General features: G+C 35.4%; 1 protein-coding gene and 1 long non-coding RNA gene across 5 annotated transcripts in view; one reads left to right on the forward strand and one right to left on the reverse strand.

Moving 5' to 3' along the window:
* Nucleotides 1–3,838: 3,838 nt before the first annotated feature.
* On the reverse strand, nucleotides 3,839–20,723 carry panx3 (pannexin 3). 4 transcript variants are annotated; one of them, NM_001442099.1, is made up of 6 exons: nucleotides 20,620–20,694; nucleotides 16,510–16,701; nucleotides 11,526–11,668; nucleotides 9,510–9,724; nucleotides 6,739–7,472; nucleotides 3,839–4,279 (listed from the first exon to the last, which is right to left on the reverse strand). In NM_001442099.1, the coding sequence occupies exons 2-6, from the start codon at nucleotides 16,691–16,693 to the stop codon at nucleotides 4,221–4,223; spliced, it is 1,335 nt and encodes a 444-aa protein (NP_001429028.1). In that variant the 5' UTR covers nucleotides 16,694–16,701; nucleotides 20,620–20,694; the 3' UTR covers nucleotides 3,839–4,220. The 4 variants fall into 4 exon arrangements, with proteins under 4 accessions (NP_001429028.1, NP_001429027.1, XP_087124851.1 ...); NM_001442098.1 differs by lacking the exon at nucleotides 20,620–20,694 and adding an exon at nucleotides 19,669–19,807; XM_087268725.1 differs by lacking the exon at nucleotides 3,839–4,279 and having other exon boundaries at nucleotides 6,283–7,472; nucleotides 20,620–20,723.
* The window catches only part of LOC147835105 (uncharacterized), a 38,380-nt gene continuing 35,093 nt past the window's right edge, over nucleotides 20,484–23,770 (forward strand). The window contains exon 1 of the long non-coding RNA XR_015501299.1: nucleotides 20,484–22,107. This is a non-coding gene — a long non-coding RNA (uncharacterized LOC147835105). The remainder of the gene's footprint in view (nucleotides 22,108–23,770) is intronic.

A 23,770-nucleotide genomic window follows, 5' to 3' on the forward strand; every position in this document is an offset into this window, starting at 1 on the left:
CTAACAGTGTTCAGGTAAAGAAATAGAATAATCACAATGCAAAAAAAAGTAATAGTAATAATCCTTCTTTGTTTTGTCTCATGTTTAGTACAAATATCTAAAAAGTCTTAGATCAAGTAAAAATATTGCTTAGTTTTAAACATCAGAGTAAATAAGGCAAATTTAAGAGCTTTTGCTTAAAACAAGCCAAATTGCAGCAGGGTGTGTTAAATAATCTTGTTTTCGCTTTGAAATGAAGACATTTCGACTAGAAACAAGACAAAAAATTCTCAGTGCATTTTTTTTTTCTTATTTGTTGTTGCATAAATCGAAGAAATGTTGTATAAATACACTAATTAAAGACAATTTTGTAGCTCCTGGTCAACTATAATCCAAACTCAACATTGCATATCTTACTGAAACGATATATTGTGCAGCCCAACTATTATAAATGATCTAAATACAATTTTTTTCACACATTTATATTTTTAGTTGAAAGAGATATTTTTAGCTTTAAATATAATATTATTTTGTTGCTAAAACTTCTACTTTCATAAGTTTACGTAAAAGAAAAATCTGTCATCACTTATTCACTCTAATTCTTACAAACCGTTTTGAGTTTCTTTCTTCCGTTAAACACAAAATAAGATATTTAGAAAAATGCTGAAAACCTGTAGCAATTGACATCCATACTAACTGTTATTCCTATTATTGAAGACAATGGTTACAGGTAATCAGAAAGAAACTCATAAATGTTCAAAAGTGTGAGTAAATAGTGAGAAGCATTTTATTTTGGGGTAAACTATCGCTTTAAATGATTTGCCCCTTCTGTTGACTTATGGGTAAAAAATGCCCTGTGCACCATTTTAACAGCAGGAACTTAAAAATAAATAAATAAATAAATAAAAAAAATCTTGAAATTCTTTGACTTTTCCTTACATGACCCCAACATTACAATAAATTGTCATTTTCATGAAGGCTGGATGGGTACAATGGTTGTCCTTCGGGAAAGTTTTGACCCATTTTTGACCATTTTCATGCCACAAAAACTACTGGCACACACGTACAGTTCACTGCAACAAAGAGACACACCAAACAAACCCACACACAATAATAATCTGCTGATTAACCGTTTATGAACACTGTCTCGCTGAAAATGTTTTACACTTATGCAGGATCTAGAAATAGGAAATACACACTTCACTGTAGTCAAAAATGAGTACAAAATTGGTGATGAAGATTAGGTTGATTCTTCATGCAAAAAATATGCGAGGATTGAAAGGAAATGTATCTGCTTTATTTTAAAGGTTTAGAGAAGATGGGTCATTTTTGACCCGAAGAAAAAAAAAAGTGTTAACTAATGAAGGACAACACAAGGGTTAAACGTTAAACAATTTTAATAATATTAATAATTAATTTTTAATAATAATTACTTGCATTTATATAGCTCTTTTCTGGACAGTCAAAGCACTTTACACATTTTTTGGGGGGCATCTCCTCATCTACCACCAGTAGCAGCGAGCAGCATCCACCTAGATGACACGACAGCAGCCGTGTTACAACAGACCGCACACCACACACCAGCTGATTGGTGGAGAGGAGACAGTGATGAAGCCAATTACGATATGGGTATGGTTAGGAAGCCGTAATGGACAGTATGCAAATTTGGCCAGGATGCCGAGGTTAAACCCTTACTCTTTTTCAAAGGACAGCTTGGGTATAGAGTCCCCATCCATATACTGGGGCATTAGGACCCACACAGACTGCAGGTTGAGCACCTCCTGCTGGACTGACTAACACCATTTCCAGCATCAACCTAGTTTTTTCATGTGGTCTCTCATTCGGGTACTGACCGGACGCTGCCCTGCTTCAGCAGGCGACAATGTAAAAGTTGCAGAGAGCTAATGAAAGCTGCCAGCTAATGACTCTTTGCATCAAACTCATTAGCATAATATAAGCTTTAAGGGTTATGGGAATGATAAGTTATTAAACCTCAACTTCAAATTTCAGAGCAAACGCTGAGCTCATCTGCATCTGCTCCTGCAAAAAAAGTGTATACAGTACATGAAATATGTAAAGTCCAAATTGTGAAGCAGCCGAATGTGAGGGAAGCATGAGCAGCTGTGACCTCCTTTCATGGTTGATTTGAGATTGTTTATTAGATTCAAATGACCGGCATCTAATTCACGCTTGCTCAATAAGATCCAGACTGTTTTGCCTCTTGCCCTCCTCGGGTTGTGTCTGCAGCCATACTGTGAGAATAAAGTGTCTTTGAGATCAAACATCGCTGCTGAGCAAATGGATCTCACGCAGAGAGGGCAGCAGATGGACTGGGCAGGGGAACAAGCAGCATCTCTCCAAACAGACTTTCAATGAGCCACGGCGAAAAAAAAAAACGGGACGAGGCTGATGATGGTAAATGATAGAAGGGACGCTGGGCCTTTACTCCACTGAATAAAGTGCGAAGACTTTTTCAAAGTCAATGTTTGTGTATTCATTAAAACGTAACAACCTTTGTATGGAGTCATTCTAGAGCCATATATGTATACGTGCAAAACGAAAGAAAAATTTGCAAACAAAAGTTAAAGTTTAGTGAAAAAAATTAATAAATAAATACAATTCTACAAAAATCATGTTTTTGAGAAATAAACATTTATTTTGCTAACAAAAATAAAGAACTGCAAAGGGAAAATTAAGTTTTGAGAAATAAAAATGAAATTTGCAAACAAAAAAAAGAACTGCAAATAAAATAAACCATTTGCAATAAAAAAAAATTTAAAAAAACTATGCGTACACAAAACATTTTAATAGCATTGCCTTTACAAAACCCGTCAGTCAGTTGTAATTCTCATTTGGATTTGCCTTTTAGACACCGTGAGTTTGTGATGCTGTTTTCATTTTGCACTTCACGTTTCTGCGTGTTATTACTTTGTGGCCCTGATTTGACAAGAGGGCGGAGTCAAGCGAACTTGGGTGTTTACTCAGGCCCAGACCGGCTCCCATTTAAGAGACGTCATCACCTAGAGACACAGGCTGGGTCACGCATACTTGCATCACGCAAATCGCATACTTCCATACTATATAGAACGCTAAAATCAGAATGTGAGCTGAGTAATATGTCTGCATTCATAGAATTCGAAAATCAGTATGCAAGAAGTACTTGGATTTCTGGCGAGATTTTAAGGTGTGTATTCCATGCATGCTGTGCTATCCTATGATGCCCCCAAGAAAATTCTTTTATGGGAGTGAAGTGACGCAACTTACCATGCCAAATTCTTTATTTTGTTAGCTAAATTAATTTTTATTTCTCAAATTTTTATTTTTGCTTTGTAATTATTTGGAGATTTGCATTTATTAATTTATTTATTGCTCAATACTTTATTTTTATTTTTATTTTGCAAGTATATATGGTCCTAGATTGACTCCATACCTTTGCCGCCCGATGTTTATGAATAGAACAAAGTTCAGCATTTAGTGTACCGTTTTAAATGTTTGGAGCTCTTTCAAGGGATCAGTTCACCCAAAAATGAAAATGATGTTATTAATTACTCACATTGATGTCATTTCAATCCCACTCTGACTGTTGTTCATCCTCAGAACCCAAATTAAGAGAATTGTATCTGTCTTGTCCTCCATATACTGCACTGCAATGGCCAAGATGCATTTAAAGTCCAGAAAAAAAAACCCAACAAACTTGTTTGGACACACTTTCTGAAAATAAAACAATAAATCGAATATCTGAAACAATAAAGCAACATCTGACTCAGCGTTTTTTTTTTTTTTTTTCAGTGTAATTTTCATGTAATTCTTCAAATATCATTTATATTTATTGTGTACTATTGAAATGAACACAGAAAACACAAATAAAAACTCATTTTATTTTAGCATTTACAAAACAGAACAAAAGATCAAGTAAAGAATCCAGTTTTTAAAGAAATTGGGAATCCACACATCAGATAATAAGAATGCAAAAGAATAAATAAAGAAAAGTCCTCATGTTTAAGTATGGTAGGATATATAGGAGGCTTTTTTTCAATTGTCAATACAGACTTTGGGTTTTTATCCCTGAGCTGATTTGTGTATTTTATCCATAGGGATTGTTTTAAATCCAGACTTTTTATTATGAGTCTGGACTATGAATAAGGAGTTCTAGTGACTGTCTTCATCTTTATTTCACCTCAGTGGTTTAGCTGTTCTCTAGAGTCTGACAGAGCTGCTTCAGTCCACTGGCTGCTGCTGCTTTAGGCATAACAGCATGTTGTGGTCTCCTTCAACTCATGGTACCCCTGCTGGTTTGGCTCTGTAAAGAGACAGAGAGTTGCTGTTAGGGGCATCAGTTTTTGGATGTTGACTTTTTTGTAACATAAAGTGCACATTTGTGGATGCTAAAACTTTTTTTTTTTCTTTAGGCCTCCTTTAGAACATATTAAATTAATTCTGTGTGTATAATTTTGGTAATACAGATCACATATATTAACGATATGGCTCATCCTAAAATGAAAACTGGTTCATCATTTACTTACCCTCACACTGGCCTAAAGGTTTTGGTCAAGATAAACTGCTAAAAATGTTCTAAAGACATTGAAATATGAATCAATATCAAGTAAAGCAAACCTGTCTATTTACAAGGATAAACAGTGTGACTCATGAATTTATTTTAAGATGGATTTTACAACTTTTTAAAGACTTTCTGAGATAATGGTAATTAAAATTTTAATGTAATATTGCAGCTTGTTTTAGACCTGCTATGGATGATTAAATATGACATTTAAAACCACAAGTAGGTGGGGCTATAATGAGTTATTCAACAAAAAGTTCACTCAAATGATCTATTTACAAATGCTGATTCATTTACTAATAAATACTTTTGACTAAAGATGGGACATGGGTAAAAATTAAGTCCATGTTAATCTCGTGTTTTGTGCTGACTGTAATATTTTATTAGGCCACCAATTTAAAATGTTCTCATTGAATGGTGGGAATGGATTGAATGGATGTTATCAGTGGTTATCAGCTGATAGATAAGGGGCAGTAGGGGCCTTCTGTTGGGTTGGGTTTAGAGTTGGGGTAGGGGTAGACGTTAATAAAATACAAGTAATGAGAAATTTTATAAATAATATAAATAATTCTGTGATCAATAAAATAGGTGATTAACCATGTGGATGGATGATAACAGCCTTCTGAGCCTACCAGTGGGTGCAGAAAGCCCCTACTGGCCCAAATCTATCAGCTGATACCATTGATAACGCCCATTCAATCGAGTGATAACATTCGAATCAGCTGACCCAGGGGTATGATTAACTGTCTAAATATATATATTACTTTATCGCTTTCATCACATGAATTACAGGGTCATTCTAGTATTCTACACTCTCAAAAATAAAGATACGAGAGCTGTCACTTGGGATTTTGTTCATGATTGAGGGAAGGATGGAATGTGAGATTGCCAGGTGGATTGGAGCAGAGGCAGCAGTAATGCGGACGATGTATCGGTACGTTGTGGTAAAGAAGGAGCTGAGCCTAAAGGCAAAGCACTCGATATACCGCTCAATCTACATTCCTACTCTCAACTATGGTCATGAGCTTTGAGTCATGACCAAAAGGATAAGGTCTTGGATACAAGCAGCCGAAATGAGTTTCCTTCGCAGGGTGGCAGGGCGCACCTTTATAGATATGGTGAGGAGCTATATTATCTGGGAGGAGCTCAGAGTAGAGCCGCTGTTCCTCCACATTGAGTGAAGTCAGCTGAGGTGGCTCTGGCATTTGTTTTGGATGCCTCCTGGATACATATCTAAGGAGGTGTTCCAGGCATGTTCCACTGGGAGGAGACCTCAGGGAGGACCCAGAACACGCTGGAGGAACTATCTCTCGGCTGGCCTGGGAATGCCTTGGGATCCCACCAGAGGAGCTGGAGGAAGTGTCTGGGGAAAGGGAAGTCTGGGGTTCTCTCCTAAGACTGCTGAAAAGTGGTTGAAAATGAATGAATGAGCTGTCACTGGGATGGTACCTTTTTAAAAGCTATACACTTGTACCTAAAGGGTCCTTATTAATACCTCAAGAGTACATATTAGTACCTAAAAGGTACAAAAATGTACCTTATAAAATGTTTAAGTACAAATATATGCTTTCGAGGCACCAAAAAATTAGGTACAAATGTGTTCTTTTTAAAAGGTACCAGACCGCTTTTGTAACTTTATTTCCAAGAGTGTAACAGGCTCATACTAATTATTTTTATTATTATTATTATTATTATTATTATTATTATTATTATTATTATTATTTAATTATTTATTTTTTGCAAAGTGGTAATGATGTCAGCTTAATAATGTAAAACACATAAAGCAACAATTATAATGACTTACATTAAAACTATGACATTATCAATAAATTATACATCGGTTTGGAAAGATTTGAGTTAAAGCAACCGATGGCAGAATTTTCATTTTTGGGAGAACTATTAATTTGAAAATGATCATACAGACTTCTAATTTACTAAAATAGGTAATGGAAATATGTTAGAAACCCATTTAAATTATTTCAACTATTTCACAATAGGTCATAATATACAATATGGGTTTCCACATTATATGCAAACAAATAACAAAAAAAGATGTTCAGTCACAGTAGAAACACAAATGCTCATCTTCAAATGTTAAATATCTCTCCATCACTTGATGATTTTCTGAACGTCCCAAATGACAGCCACAAAAATGGCCACCAGCAAGATGCGTTTAAGTACATAGATGAGTGTGACTGTACCGAGCGTCATGTCAGGCTCCACAAGAGGGCGCTGCTCTGGACAGTTGACTGCATTTCCTCGAGCTGCTCCCAGGACAGTCATGATGTCCACCAGATTGAGTTTTCCCTCCTCTCTGGCCTCCCTCATCTCCTCCTCCAGCTCCTCTGCGGTCTCCAGCATCTCCTCTGCCTGTTCCTCCGTCAGGACGCCTTTAGCGCCCTTCAGTCGAGGAGGTGCAAGGGAGCAGATGGCCCTTAGACGGCTGTACGACTGCAGCTGTGCTACATTGGCGCGCAAAAACAGGAGCAAAACATTGAGGTCATTAAGTGGGCAGCCCAATTTCTGACCGCTGATCAGCCCCAGTCCAGGAAGCACTTCGTACAGGGAAAGAAAGGTGGTGTCCCAGCAAAACAATCGAAGCAGGCTGAAGAGGACAATAGGAGCCAGCAGCACATAGACGGCTCCGTTAGCCACACTAATGACCTGAAACACAAGTAGACCGGTCATTTTACACTGAACTAGCTCTGGGACCCATGGCTGGTCGCGGAGGAGGCCGGTCCGCACGAAGCAGCTGAATTCGTCTTGTAGGAATGAAGAGAGGTGGAAGTAGATGAGGTACAGGCACGAGGCGGACATGAAGGTCAGGAGGAGGAACCCTCGCAGGAACAGCATGCTGACCAGGAAGTAGGAGCCATGTTTGCACTGCATGTATCTCTCCAGCAGGGGGTACTCAAAGTATCGCTTGCGTTTGGCTCTGAAGAGATAAAATTAATAATAATAATAGTAATACATTGTTTTATGCATCTAAAGAACACACTTTGCTTTTAATGCATGACACTGCGGAACACTCTAGATTTGCTTTGTTTATTTTTTACATCCTAATTTTCTTTTGTCGTGTAGATTTCAATTATGATCACTTTCAAAGGCCATAAGAATTTCGTTAAGAAAATTAGATGCAAATATTTGACATTTCCTTTTCCTCCAAAATATAAAGAAGTGCATTTTAAAATGATGTATGATTTTTAGCCTGCAAAGGAGTTTCTGAGAAAAAGATTTAATGTGATTTGTAATGTTTGCCAGTTCTGCAATAGTGATATTGAAACGGTTAAACATCTAATTCGTCATTGTAATGTGCTTAATCTTTTCTGGTCAACTGGATGAAACAATTTAAATGTTTCCTTATATTTGTTGGGACATTTGTTGGAAAACATTTGAACAACAAAGATGATGACTTCAAATTGTTTACTTATTTTACTTAAAATCTTCATTCATAAATGCAAATTTTTGAAAACAGCTCCACATTTGATTGTCTTTAAAAAGCAGTTTGCCACCTACAGTTGAAGTCAAAATTATTAGCCCCCCTGTTTATTGTTTTTCCCAATTTATGTTTAACGGAGAGAAGTTTTTTTTCTACACATTTCTAATCATAATAGTTTCTAATAACTGATTTATTTTGTCTTTGTCATGATGACAGTAAATAATATTTGACTAGATATTTTTTCAAGACACTTAAGTTTAAAGTGACATTTAAAGGCTTAAATTTTTTTTTTTTTTTTTAAGTTCAAAGGGGGGCTAACAAATCTGACTTCAACTGTATGTAGAGGTTTTAAAACTATCCAAGGGTCAGAGGGCTAAACAATTGAATGATTCGTTTCAGAAATATAGTTTTTTAAACCCCTTGCAGAGTTTCTGTTTGATGTCTGCATGGTATGTTCAGAAAAAAAATTATTATATATATATATATATATATATATATATATATATATATATATATATATATATATATATACATACATACATACATACATACAGTAATATGTTTATTTATTGTTTATATGTTTGTTTATGTCTTAAGTATAATAATATACTAACCTAATTATTACAAGTAATTCTCTCCATTGTGGCTTTGAATCTGTGATACAATTAAAATGCAATATATATATATATATATATATATATATATATATTCATTCATTCATGCTTAGTCCCTTTATCAATCCGGGGTCGCCACAGCGGAATGAACCGCCAACTTATCCAGCAAGTTTTTAATTACATTAGAATATTTTTTCTTCTGTATTGAACCATAAATCTCCAAACAGCACTTAAGTTTTACACACTGTATAGTTATATTTATATTCTTTGTATTGTGAAGGGTTTTACAGGTGTTCAAATGAAATTTGTCTGATTTCTGTGTAAACAATTTATTTCATTTATTTTTCTTTTTTTTTTTTTTTGCTGATTGCAGTATATTCTGAATTGCGTTGTTGTTATGGAAACATATGTGCAAAAATGAAAACACTTTTGATTACCACTTTGTTCGATGTTTCAATTTCCATGCTAGAAATATAGCCACATTAATGTACATTTGATTACATAATGCCCTGGGAAACACCCATACACTCTCTTATTTACAAACATACATTACACTCAGTTTAGTTCATCCAATTCACCTATAGTGCATGTCTTTGGACTGTGGGTAAAACCGGAGCACCTGGATGAAACCCCAGGCGAACTTTTAAACTCCACATAGTTAATGCCAACGGGCCCTGCTGGGACTCCAACCAGCGACCTTCTTGCTGTAAGGCGACAGTGCTAACCACTGAGCCAACTTGCCGCATACTGTCTAATTTAAACTAATTTAAAAATAGCATTTTAGAAAAATTGTATTCTAAAAATTTTTTTACAATCTGTAATGTAATGTGAAGTATGGTGATTAATACTAGTTTGTTTTTCCTCCTATTCATCAGTAGTGTCTCACCTTAAAATGAGAAGTAAAACTGTTCATAAGTACCTCTCGAGCTCAGTCTGGAACTGCAGAGCGCTTTCTGAATGCTCTTTCAGGTCCAGGATGTTTTGGGCCAGACGGACAGAGCGGTTGTATGATTTGTCCAACTCGTCAATGATGAAAAACAGGTCAGAGGTCAGGCTGGGGACTGCCAGATAGCGCCAGATCAGAGCCGGCAGGTACATCATCATGGCCATCACCAATAAGGAGTATGGAAACATCTGCAAAAAAACAACACAACATTTATCTAAAGTAAATAGTCAAGACAAATATAGTGACTCAGTATATTAATATGCATTAGCGACATGGTGGATCAGTGGTTATGACTGTCGCCTCACAGCAAGAAGGTCGTTGGTTCGAGTCCAGGCTGGGTCAGTTGGCATTTCTGTGTGGAGCTTGCAAGTTCTCCCAGTGTTTGCGTGGGTTTTCTCCAGGTGCTCCAGTTTTCCCCACAGTGCAAAAACATGCAGGTTTACTGTAGGTGAATTGAATAAACTAAATTGGCCTTAGTGTATGAGTGTGTGAATGTGAGAGTATGGGTGTTTTTCAGTACTGGGTTGCAGCTGGAAGGGCATCTACTGTGTAAGACGTGCTGGAATAGTTGGTGGTTCATTCTGCTGTGGTGAACAGTGATGAATAAAGGGACTAAGCTGAAGAAAAATGAATGAATGAATGAATTATAATTCATTGAGTCATTCATACATTCATTCATTCACCTTTATTGTGTATTATTGTTATTGTTGTTATTTTATTATTATTATTGTTACTATTATTTTAATTATTTATTCATTCATTCATTTTCTTGTCGGATTAATGCCTTTATTAATCCCTTCCAGCCACAACCCATCACTGGGAAACCCATACACACTCATACATACGCACACATACATATACTATGGACAATTTAGCCTACCCAATTCACCTGTACGGCATGTCTTTGGACTGTGGGGGAAACCGGAGCACCCGGAGGAAACCCACGCAAATGCAGGGAGAACATGAAAACTCCGCACAGAAACTCCAACTGACCCAGCCAAGGCTCGAACGAGTGACCTTCTTGCTGTTAGGTGACAGCACTACCTACTGTGCCACTGTGTCACCTTATTATTATTATTATTATTATTATTATTACTATTATTATTATTATTATTGTTATTGTTGTTGTTACTATTTTTATTATTATTATTATTATTATATTAACATTTACTTACATTTTCTGTAAAATATTTCTTAACATTTTTTCATTTGTTTAAATATTTGCATAATAATTATAGTAATTATCTTGTGGATCAAAATGTGTGGTATTATAAAAAATATTATTACTTAAATTACTTAATTTAAATATTTACTTAATTAATATATTTAAGTAATAATAATAATAATAATAATAATAATACGTAAAAATAAAAGAAAATATTCATTTAGCCACTGATTTATTTATATTTTTATTTATATATTTATTATATTATAGTTTTATTTATAGGCAATTCTATTTAATTTGTCTAAAATGGTCAAAAGTGGGGCGAAGCAGTGGCGCAGTAGGTAGTGCTGCCGCCTCACAGCAAGAAGGTCGCTGGTTCGAGCCTCAGCTCAGTTGGCGTTTCTGTGTGGAGTTTGCATGTTCTCCCTGCGTTCATCCGCTGCATAAAAACTTGCTGGATAAGTTGGCGGTTCATTCCACTGTGGCGACCCCAGATTAATAAAGGGACTAAGCCGACAAGAAAATGAATGAATGAACGGTCAAAAGTTTTAATATGGACACAAATAAACATGAAATTAAAAAAAGAAGAGATAAAGAGTTTTTTTTCTAATTCATATTCAAACTTCTGGCTATTGATTTCACTGCAAGTCAGTTCGCAGTTTAAAATATCGTCTTAAAGTCCACATAAAACACTTGTGTGTCCCGGTCTAAGTATAAAAAAAAAAAGCAAGAACCTCAAAAAAAGCTTTCATTTCATCTCCATTTAATGACTTTTTTATATAAATAAAAAAAACAAAAACTGTGATTGTACATTTCTTACTCACTTTATGAACCCACAGTGAGCGTTCCTCAATGTTTCCATCGGTGTCAAACTCGTGGTGCATGAGCGAGTCCCAGCAGTACGTGTCCACATAGGCTGCCTGCTTCACTGTGAAGTTATTGGGAGGAAAGCAGCTAATCTGTGGGCCTGGAGGAAGAAGCAGAGAAAATGAACATGCTGAGGCAGAAATGACAGTGTTCCAGCATCACTTGTTGCTGTATAAGTGGAGAAAAGCTGGCCAAGAGCTGGGTGGTAACGTCTGTAATAAAGCTCCATCTACAGATCCTGAAACCACCAAGAAACACCCATCTGGAAGAGATTTTGCTGGCTGGGTGAGAGGGTGTGACCCAGCTGCACCAGTTAAACGTGTGTGCCGCTCTCCAAAACCTACAGTCAACATTCAATTTACTGCCTGAACCCAAGATGCCCCACACCCACCGCTATTATAGACAACTGAGCTGCAGAACATCTCTGCTAATTACATGATAGCAAACCAGCAGAGATATTAATAGACATCTGAGTTTCCTTAACGTTTTAATCGTGATCTACTTATGAAAATTTATATAGTTGGCTCCAAAAGTCTGAGACCACACTCAAACTCTCAGGTTATTATGGACATATAGATTTATACGAAATACACACATACAAACATATACTTACTTACGCTGTTAAAATATCCGTAAATTAGCAGTTTTCTGTATTTTGTAATTCATGTTTTTATTTTTCCTTATTTATTTTAGTTGCATTATCGGACTTTGATCCTTCTTCCAACAACTTTTGAACTTGAAAGTAAAAAAGTGAGTTTTATTGACATTTTTAATAGTTTAAAGTGGCATATATATATATACCTCCCTGACTAAGGCTCTTCTCCTCCGATCATTCAGCTTAGATGGCCGGCCAGCTGTAGGAAGAGTCCTGGTGGTTCCAAACACCTTCCACTTATGGATGATGGAGGCCACTGGGCTTATTGGAAGTTTCAGAGCAGCAGAATTTTTTCTGTAACCTTCCCCAGCCTTGTGCATCGAGACAATTCTGTCTCAGAGGTCGACAGACAATTTCTTTTGTCTTCATGCTTAGTTTGTGCTTTGACATGCACTGTCAACCCTGGGACCTTATATAGACAGGTGTATGCCTTTTCAAATCATGTCCAATCAACTGAATTTACCACAGGTGACCTTCAATTAAGCTGCTGAAACATCTCAAGAATGATCAGTGGAAACAGAATGTAGCTGAGCTCAATTTAGAGCTTCACGGCAAAGGCTGTGAATACTTATGTACATGTGATTTTACAGGTTTTTTATTTTTAATAAACTGCAACAATTTCAAAAAATCTTTTTTCATATTGTCATTGTGGGGTATTGTGTTTAGAATTATGAGGAAATAAATCAATTTTATCCATTTTGGAAGAAGGCTGTAACATAAAAAAGTGGAAAAAGTGAAGAGCTACGAATACTTTCAGAATGTACTGTATATACCCCAAGTATGATTTTAGTTTCATCCGTTTTATTTTTTCATTTGAATTAAATATAAATACTTCCTTGCCATTTAGCTGAAATAAAATGATATTTTTATGTATTTTTAAATAAAAAGTTAAAACTAAATACAATTCTGTGATGCTGAATGTTTTATTTCGAAATTAAATATATAAATATAAACTGATCATTTTCTAGAGAATTATATTTGTCTTATGAAACAAACTGAATAATACACAGTTCATGCTGGATAATGATTATCTGTTTTTGTTGTGTTGATGGGCAGCACGATGGCTCAGTGTTTAGCACTGTGGTCTTAAAGCAACAAGGTCGCTGGTTTGAGTCCAGGTTGGACCAGCTGGCAATTCTGTTTGAGGTTTGAATGTTTTCTTTTTATTTGCGTGGGTTTCCTCTGGGTGCTCTGGTTTCCCAGAGCTAGGTGAGTTTAATCAACTAAACTGGCCATAGTGTGTGTGTGAAAGGGCATTCGCTGCGTAAAACATATGTTGAAATAGTTAGCGGTTCATTCTGCTGTGGCGACCTCTGAAATAAAGACTAAGCCAAAGGAAATTAAATGAATGAATGTTCTGTTGCTTACAACAATGCGTCAACTATAACCCCCATACTTGATTTCTCCTTTGCAAACTCCATTAGCATATGACATCATCTTTCCACGGTAAAGTTAGTGTTGATGTACTCTCCTAACCAAATCACCTGAGTGTTGTCAGACCACGCTCAGAGGCGTAGAGAATGAGTCTGCTAGCCTCGCACGTCTCCGTTTAATTAGCATATCTCCTCGTTAGTCTGAAATAGAGAGCTGGGAAAGAGCAGGCTGACTGTAATTACAGACCCTTGTCATCTCTGCACGTCTCTCTTAATCATCCTCATGCCAATTAACATCTGTGTGAGCTGATTGCAGACCAGCTCCAGAGGAACTGATTGCAACCTCAAAGTCAACTGCCTACACAAAACAGACAGCTCTCTCCAAGTGCACTACTGCCACCAATGCTACCGCTAATGGCCTTTATTCACCTTTTTACAAAATATAGGTTGTGCCTTCATGTTTGGGGATTGTCTACTGAACATAATGGAAACAAATCACTTAAAAGGGGCGTTTGATTTTGTGCTTTATTTTATCTGTTGTGAAAATAATGTTACATTGGATATTTTGACATGAATTTAGTCAACATAGACTCATTCTGAAAATGTTGCACTATATACATTTCTGGAGATCGTGAATTATTTAGCCAGAGCTATGTATCGCTGTATTTTATCTTTAAAACATATGCTATGGGGTGGTATGACGGCATTCCTTTTCCAGCTGTCCGCTTACCTCCATATAGACGGCTTTTCCAGTTTGTCCAGTAGCTCGACATGTACGTCGGTGGACTTGAGACAAAAAGTGAAGTAGACCATGACCATGGGGTTGTCTACAACTCCGCACAGAAACGCCAACTGACTCAGTTGAGGCTAGAACCAGCGACTATCTTGCTGTGAGGCGACAGCACTATCTGTTGCGCCTTGAGTGTAGTTACTTTCCTTTAAATGTGAGTAACTCTTTGCCATAAAAGCGACACTTTGACTTTACTTAAAGTGAGTACACCTGTTGTAACTTGAAACTGTTAAGTTGAATAAACTAAATTTACTAAATTACGCACAAGTTTCACTTATTAATTTTAAGGCAAAAATTTACTAGCTTTTATAAGTAGAGTCAACTAATCATTTATAACAGCTAAGTGTAGTAGAATTACTACAATAAACTGCAATTTACTAATATAAATATTTACTATTGTAAGCTTCAGAAACACTACAGCATTTACCGCAGGAACTTTATGTTTTTATAGTAAATATCAAGGGCGTAGATTTGCTAATCACATTTGTTGGGGACATGCAGTACATCCTTAAAGCGCATTCATACAGCACAGATTCTCTATTGCGAAAAAAGAATCAAGGCTTTAAACACTTAATAATACAAATAACAATGAATGAAGCTCGTCCCATACTGCAAAAGTCAATTTACATGATTTACCTGCAATCAGGCTTTAGGTCGTCGCTTTAGTATTATAAGGTTCTATCTGACATTTTTGTCAAAAGTGAGTTATTGACATATTCTTATTAAATGACAACTTATTCACATCATGGGATTATTTTTAAATTGTTTACATTTTAAGAATATTAATAAAAAAAAAATGTTACACACATACACACATAGTGCTATGGAATGCAAAAACTTTGAAGCTCAATATCTCAAAATCATTCAGAACGCAGATAGAACCTTATCATTCCAAGGTGCAAGGTATGAATGTAGAGAACGTTAAAGAGGCATGTGATGTAATTAAACTGTTTTATCCATTGTTTTTCAAAGTCATGGAGGCCAAAATTGAACCTGAATTTTGATTAATTGCACAGTCTTGGTTAATAATGTTACGGTGGACAGAGAACACAGCAAATTCCTCGGAGTAAAATTTACTCAGTTCAGAGGGTATTTGGTCCCTCTTTGTAATAAGGCACACGGGTTAGTAATAAGTAAAGCTGCTGTTTGTGGAGTGCTTATTAATCGAGTTGATCTTCTGCTGAGATTTTGAGAGATTCGATGTATTACATTTAAGGCTGTGACTGAAGTCAGTAGTACAGTAGTTTTGTAAATTTTACTCAGAGTTTTACTGTGAACTTTAAGTGACTTACAAGCTACTTTGAAAAGTAACTCCCCATGTCCATGTCTTTCACAGTAAAGGACTAGAAAATGTCCTTGTTTTGGAGCTTCTCACATCCAAATGTAACTATAGCTGTCAGTCACTGAATGGCAGAAAAAAGCCCAGCCAATGACACTGTCCTTATGTGTTTAGGGGAGGGAGGACCAGAGAAGAGAATGAGATTTAACCCTTTCTGCATGTTTAAATTACTAAGGGTTGACGGAGCATTATTTTATTTTGAAGGCACTTAAATTATAGGAGGGGACATTTCTGTAATTGGTAAATATTGGTGGGGACACGTCCCCTCTATCTATGCCATATCTACGTTCTTGGAAAATATACTCCAAAATACTACTCTATTTTAGTTGTAAGAAAATTAAATGGAGGATATGCCACCTCACTGCACACAGTTTAAGAAGTTATGACCACAAAGTATCACTGGGCGACAGAAAAAGGTGGATAAACAGCAACTGGCACCCATATCGTCACTAGTCACTCAAGATGTCTCCCCAAAAAGAACTCCAGTTGGCTTGCCATGTCATATAAATTGCAAATAATCATTAGCAGATGCTTAATTCTCAAATTTCTTCATCACTTTCCTTCCTAAGCAGTGTAGATATAGCGCTGTCACCTCAAATGAACACTAATTACATCCAGCGCTCCATCAGCCCGACCCTCAAGCTAATGGTCAGTCAATTAACTCAAGAGTTTGTGAAATTACTGCAGTGCCAGAGCCGCTCTGATGTCCTGTGATTCCCGCACGGACACTAGAGAGAGAGAGAGAGAGAGAGAGAGAGAAATAGAGAGAGAGAGAGCTGCTAACCTATAGAAATCTCTCTGGCAAAGGCCATGGACACCAGAAGGAGTGGCAGGCCCACAGAAATGAACTTGATGACTTTATCCAATGGCAAATCCAGCTCCAGGTGTCGAATGCGATTGTCCCCATTACTTTCCTTCAGCAGGGCATCAGAGAGAATCGCTTGGGCAGCCGTGTTGGCGATAGACATGCTTACAGCTGTGAAAGGTAACAGAAAAGCAAACCGAAATTTGTAACCTTTTTTACATATGCATAGGCATGGGACGATAACCGTTTTCAAGGTATACCATGGTTTGGAAAAGTCAAGGTTTCAAAACCAGCAAAATTTTCTACAATACCGTTCCTAAGGTATGAGTACGATTTTTTTATTTACGTTTTATTTACAACAGTATCTCCTGCAATAAAGATTTCAAATTGTAATCATTTTACATTGTAAAAAAAAAACTTTGTTTTTGAAACAAATGAAGACAGAAGTCAATAATTCATTTAGCCTGACATGTTTGCCGTTACAAAATATTTAAAATGTTTCTCAAAAAATATATATATACTGTGTTTAATGGAGAAAAAAAGTTTTAGTTTTTTTTTACCCAGAGATTCAAAAAGAATATATTTTAGAACAGTAATCACATAACCGCAAAACCGTGAAACAATGATATTTGTTATCATACCGTCAGAATCTTATACCAGCCCATGCAGTATAAATCAGTATATAAAATAAAACAAATCCATTTAAGAGAGAGAGAGAGAGAGAGAGAGAGAGATTGAAAATGTAAACATGCACAACTTAAAAATAAAATTAAAAGCATTAAACTCTACTGTTTAAAAAAATATATATATACTGTACAATGTTGAAATTTGGTATCTATTAACATCTATTATACAGTGTGGAAAAAAAGGACGTTAAACCACAAAACCTGCCAAGTGTAGTTTTCATCTGAAGACTGAATAAATAAGCTTCCATTAATGTGTGGTTTGTTGTGATAAATCAATATCTGGCTGAGAAATTTCTGTTAGAATATCTGGAATCTGAGAGACAACGAAAATATACCTTTAAATATTGAGAAATTCACCTTTAAAGTTGTCTAAATTGAGTTCTTTGTATATGTGTTTTGCTAAACAAAAATTATTCCACTAATTTAATCATTTTTCATCTGTTTTTTTTGGGGCCGATTTTGGGGTTGATTGTGTTTTCCATGCTGTTGTATAAGTTTTGACTTTGTGTTGCATGTCCATCCGTGTTTCCCCTTCCTATTATTTTGTTTTTGTTTTTTAGGGGGTAGATGCCACCCTTTTCTTTTTATAAATATTTTCTCCTGTTTTTGTTCTTAGTCAGGGAGGTAGGTGTAGATTTTGTCTTTTTATTTCTGTTATTTTACTAGGTGTTGTAAGTTTCATTTAGGTGTTTAGTTAGTGTGTACTTTATGTTTAGTATTTTTTTTTTTTTTGGCGATAAAAAAAGAAAAAGACAAAAAAAAAAGACAAAGAAACCCGGGTCAAAAGGGTCGTAAAAGTAAATTTTATATTTCGGTTGCTCTTTTATGTTGCAGCCTTAACCCTAGACCAGGGTCGTAACAACCGATGAATGATTGATAAATGACGAACACTTCCGAACTCCACCTGTTAATTTCAGCTGCCTATATTGACCTTATTCTAAAATGCGGAAGTGCGCCTGTTTTCGCGATTGTCTTAGAACTTCCGATTCAGTCGCCTATGGGAGAAATGACTAGGAATAATAAACGGCAGAAAATGGCCAAACTACTTGCTCAACAAACAAATGTTTGCATGACTACACAGACCAAGTAGCATAATATAATAAGAAAATATTAAATTGCAACATCAAGCAGCGTAACGAGCAGTTGTTAACGACAAAAAGTGAATGGAAGTGAATGTGACCGGAAGTCGCGAGACAAAAAGATTCAAATGGCAGCGCCCGCTCGACAGAATAAGGTGAATAAGTTTAGGTCAGGAAATAAAAGTTGTTGCGCACCTCCTGAATGTAAATCTTGCATTATATTGAGGATAACAGAATTCTGTAAATCATATTATTCATTTGTATCCAATAAATTGCTAACATCCAATAAATTGCTCATATGTTAATCATTGAAGAATAACCTCTCCTGACCTTTATTATTGAACAAGCATGGAATTAATTGAACATTCCAACAGAATAAATGTAAGTATTTGATGTCAATATGACATTGGTTTAAGATGTTTAACTCGATTTTGAATTTGGTCACTTTCCAACAGAAACTAAATTCAATTAAATATCAACATCATTTGACGTCGTTATAGAACATCAAAAAACATCCTTACATGCTGATTAGACATTGAATTTTGGTCACCTGATGTCATGACCCTACTCCAACCTAATATTAATGTCATATAATGTTGTGTGCCTGCTGGGATTAATCTTCGATAGGCTATGCATATAGGATGACTTAACAAAAGGCACTTTTGATGATGTGGTTTATTAGCAAGTGATACAAGAACACATAATGAATGATTAGTCTTACTTACATGATAAAGTATCACATTAGGCCTTCCATGAAATCATTTCATTAAACAGTAATTATGTCTCCATTAAATACGTTAGCAGCTATCCAAGTTCTTATTAGACAGAACCACTGATGCTCTGCCACTTTAACACACAATCATTAAAAAATGATTATTAGATAGCAAAATACTGGGCGTTTAGCACACTGTGTATAAACTCATGTAGTTAACCCCAGTTAAAGAACGTTACAAAATGGTTTGCACCATTTTAACCCTGACGTATGAAATGATGCTTCGGATCAACAAACAGTGTTTACTTCGTTTAATATTCATAAGGCTTGTGGGACAAATCAACATGTCAAATGCAATTAAACTCGAAGAAATGCATATATAACTCAGGATTATCTTTTAATGAGCTTTTTTACACACTGCACATTGTTATTGTCTTTTTAAATACGTTTTAACCATATGTTTCACACAATTTTTGTAGCTGGTGGTTAAAAGAACACTAAACAAACAACCAGCGTCAAACTGAAACGAGAGCTAATCTGCTAATACATATAGTTTAAATTTTAGCACAGTGCTGTTTTAAACGTGTTAACCCTGGGTTAATCGAAGTATATGAAAATATGCTTCAAACAAACAACCAAGCATAAACGGAACAGCGTTTACCTCATTAAATATTCATGATGTTTGTTCAGTTCGACATTTTCTGTATAGGAGCTTGAGGGAGGGAAAAAAATTCTAATTCAAAGTCAAACGGAAAATGAGTGAAGAACGGTTACACTTGCAGGCCCTTAGCTAGTCAGGTGAAAGGGGTGGTACTTTTTGCAGTTATTTCTCTCATTTTCTATTTAATTAACTACTCCATTTAGTGACATTTTAAGGACAATTTTAGCTGAATTAGGTTCGGTTGGTCACCAGAACCAGTTTTTGATGTAACGTTACCAATAATATTCACTAAATATTTAGACTAAATAAATATGAAAAAAATGATTACATTAAATATTATTAGAAAAAAAAACTAATTTTCACTTATTAGGCAAATACCAAACTGGCCAGTACAACTTTACCCAGTCTGAATTTTGGCGATTTAATTAATAAACAATGAAAACATAAAAATAATGATGATGATGAGCTTCATGATTTGGATAACTACATGGATAACTAAAACAGCCCAACTATTAGTATTAAAATTAACTTGATTATGGGTCACTATAGGAGCTTCACACCTTTTCATTGGTCATTTTTTCTTTCAAGAATGAGGTCGAAGATTAAGAATTAAGGCTACAGGTAAAATGTTTCTCCATTTAACAACAATGTAGGTCAGTAGAGAAAGATGGTTTCAGTTACTTCAAATTTTATCTTAAAGCCTTCGATGGGTTATTGTCACAGTTTATGATGGTATAGCAGTCAAAATAGCAAAAAATAAGCTCATGTATGGGACAAATTCTGGATTTTTGTTAGTGTGGTAGGTCTTTTAAACCACCTGTAGAATATCATTTAATTACTTAAAGGTAAACATTGTGAAACATAGCGAAACATGCAAGGATTATATTGTTACATCAATAAACAAAATAAAAATTTACAAAATAAATTTGTTTATATTTGTTCTTACAGTACCTTGTTGAGTTCCTTATCCAACAGAGGAATCTACGGTAGCTCAATCCGGCAGTAAACTGGTCCTGAAGCTGGAGAGCCGAGGTGTGCTGGCGTGGATCTTAAATATTGGGGGAGGTCTGAGTAAAATGAGAGGCTGTACTAGGCTGGTTTCAGGTAATTAAAATAGTTAGAGAGCACTTTTTTGAGGCCTGCTAGGGAAAACGCAGAGAAAGAGAGAGAGAGAGAGAGAGAGGGTGGAGATGGCCTGCAGATCTACGTGCTCATCAGCCTAGTGGCACCAATCCACTTCAAATGAACCCGGCGATGTGGCTTTTCCTGCCTCTGTCATTTCCAGTGTTATTTATACTCTGAACAGCCTTGCTGAAGAGTGCATGTACTGGACTGCCACAAACGCTGTTATTTCAGATGCATACAGACCTTCATGACAATTAAAACTCCTTAGAGTGCCGTTTAACCCCCTGATGGCAAAAATATGTTGTGCAGCTTTCTTAACAATCGTACACACTGAAAAATATGATTCATTAGTTACAACTTTTTTTAAGGTAAGTGCTTGAAAATAATCAATTTGGGCTGCATTTACACAAACACATTAAGTTGAGCATTACTAAATTTAGTTTGTTTGTTTAAATTCAGCCCATATTAGTCATTTGCAACCACTTATCTTGAAAAAAAAAATGTAAAATTCCAATGAATATTTATTTTCAGTGCACGTAAAGGCTGAAAAATGACATGCAGAAATGGCAATTTGCATGTAAACCCAGTAAAGTTGTCTGCTCATACGGCAAGGGTTTTTATAACATCTGAAGCCACCCAAAAATATTCACATATGGGAAACCAGTCCAGATTGTAGTTTCCAGTAGCCTTAAATAGTCTTTAAAAACAGTCCTTGCAGAAAATCATGCCATTTCACAGCAAGAGATTTTTAGAAATCTGAACTTTACCCTAGAGGTTGCAGTTATTTAGGTTACAAAAAGCATGACTGAAGTATTCAAGCCCAACTTTCCAAGCCTTTGGTCTATAGATATTGATGCGGCAAACTCTGTATTACTCCTTCCTCAAGATTATGCTTCTTTATTATTTATGACACCATTATAATGCCTAGCCTGGACATCTAAATCATGCTGAACATGCATAAATAAATTCCACATCGTTTTTAAAAAATACATAGCTCCCGGCAGTATAATACTATTGTGGTCCTTGTGTTTATCTTTAGCAAAAGTAAGAAATTAGTTAAATATACAAGCAATATTCACACACACACACACACACACACACACACACTGAGCTCTAGACATAAACTTATTTTATCAAACATTTTCCAGAGTTGTTCTGTGTTGTTATCATAAAGCAGTGTATTGTGTAGAATATTACAGTTTTTACTTTTATTATAAGTTTTAATTTTAGCTTTTTGTCAATTGCAATTTTTGGCAAAGAGTAATTGTGAATATTTGCATCCAAAATAAAAGTTTGTTTTGACATAATATATGCGTGTGCATTATATATATTTATGATCCATATGTGATAAACACACATGCATAGAAACATTCATTCATTCATGTATTCTCTTTTCGGCTTAGTCCCTTTATCAATCTGGAGTCGCCACAGCGGAATGAACCGCCAACTTATCCAGCATATGTTTTACGCAGTGGATGCCCTTCAAGCCACAACCCATCAATAGGAAACACCCATACACTCCCTTTAACACACATAAGGACAATTTTAGCATACCTTATTCACCCACAATATAGCGCATGCATTTGGACTTGTGGAGGAAACCGGAGCACCCGGAGAAAACCCACGTGAACACGGGGAGTACATGCAAACGCTACATGGAAATGTCAACCGGCCCAGCCGAGGCTCGAACCAGCGACCTTCTTGCTGTGAGGTGACAGTGCTACCCACTATGCCACCCTGCATAGAAAATAAAACTATACAAAACAATTTTGTAACATAGATATTCAAATGTATATATAATTTGTAGAATATATCCTTATAGTTTATATCTAAATGTTAATATATATATATATATATATATATATATATATATACATACACGTGTATATATATATGTATATATATATATATGTATGTGTATATAAATATATGTATGTATATATATATATATATATATATATATATATATATATATATATATATATATATATATATATATATATATATATATATATATATATATATATATGTGTGTATGTGTATATATATATATATATATATATATATATATATATACACACACACACACACACACCCAGTACAGACACATACTGTATATGCCACAACTTTTTTTTTGGATGCAATAAATTTTTTCCAAGTACAGGTTTATATATAGTCATTCCTTCATTTTACTTTAGCTTAGCCATATGTTTTACGCAGCAGATGCCCTTCCTGCCACAACGCAGTATTAGGAAACACCCATACACTATGGCCAATTTAGTTCACCTATAAACTTTAGTTAATTCACCTATAGCGCATGTCTCTGGACTGTGGGGGAAACTGGAACACCTAGAGGAAACCCACGCAAACACAAGGAGGACATTCAAACTCCACACAGAAATGCCAACTGGAAGAGTCTCCCGGCGACCTTTTTGCTGTAAGGCGACAGTGCTAACCACTGAGCCACCGTGCCAATTGTCATTTCTGTTTAGTTGAAGTTAAATGGGGTGACATGAATTTAGGAATGCATGTTGGTAAAGTATTATTCATCATACATCTCACCAATTTGTGTATATATATATATATATATATATATATATATATATATATATATATATATATATATATATATATATATATATACATGTATTTAGAATTGCCAATGTGTAAATAGCTTGTAAGAAAACTTAAAGCCTAAAGAGTGATTTTTATGTTGAGATAATTTGTCATTCAAAGATCATTTCAAGAGAGTTTTGAATCCCTGCAAAATCTTTTTTTTTTTTAATACTTTTAATCATGGATAATATCTTGTACATTATGTGTACAGTACTGTACATGATTGTTGTTGTAGTTCAATTTATGACCACTGTAATCACTAATGAGAAAGTTCACTGGATTCTCCACACAGGACTTTTAAAAGTGATGTAAGTTTTTGATCTAAAGCATAAAAAAGCGTAATATGTTTCAAGTTGTTAAA

This window comes from Danio rerio, chromosome 10, assembly GCF_052040795.2.
Source record: "Danio rerio strain M-AB ecotype USA chromosome 10, GRCz13ab, whole genome shotgun sequence".
In the NCBI taxonomy this organism is placed as follows: domain Eukaryota; kingdom Metazoa; phylum Chordata; class Actinopteri; order Cypriniformes; family Danionidae; genus Danio; species Danio rerio.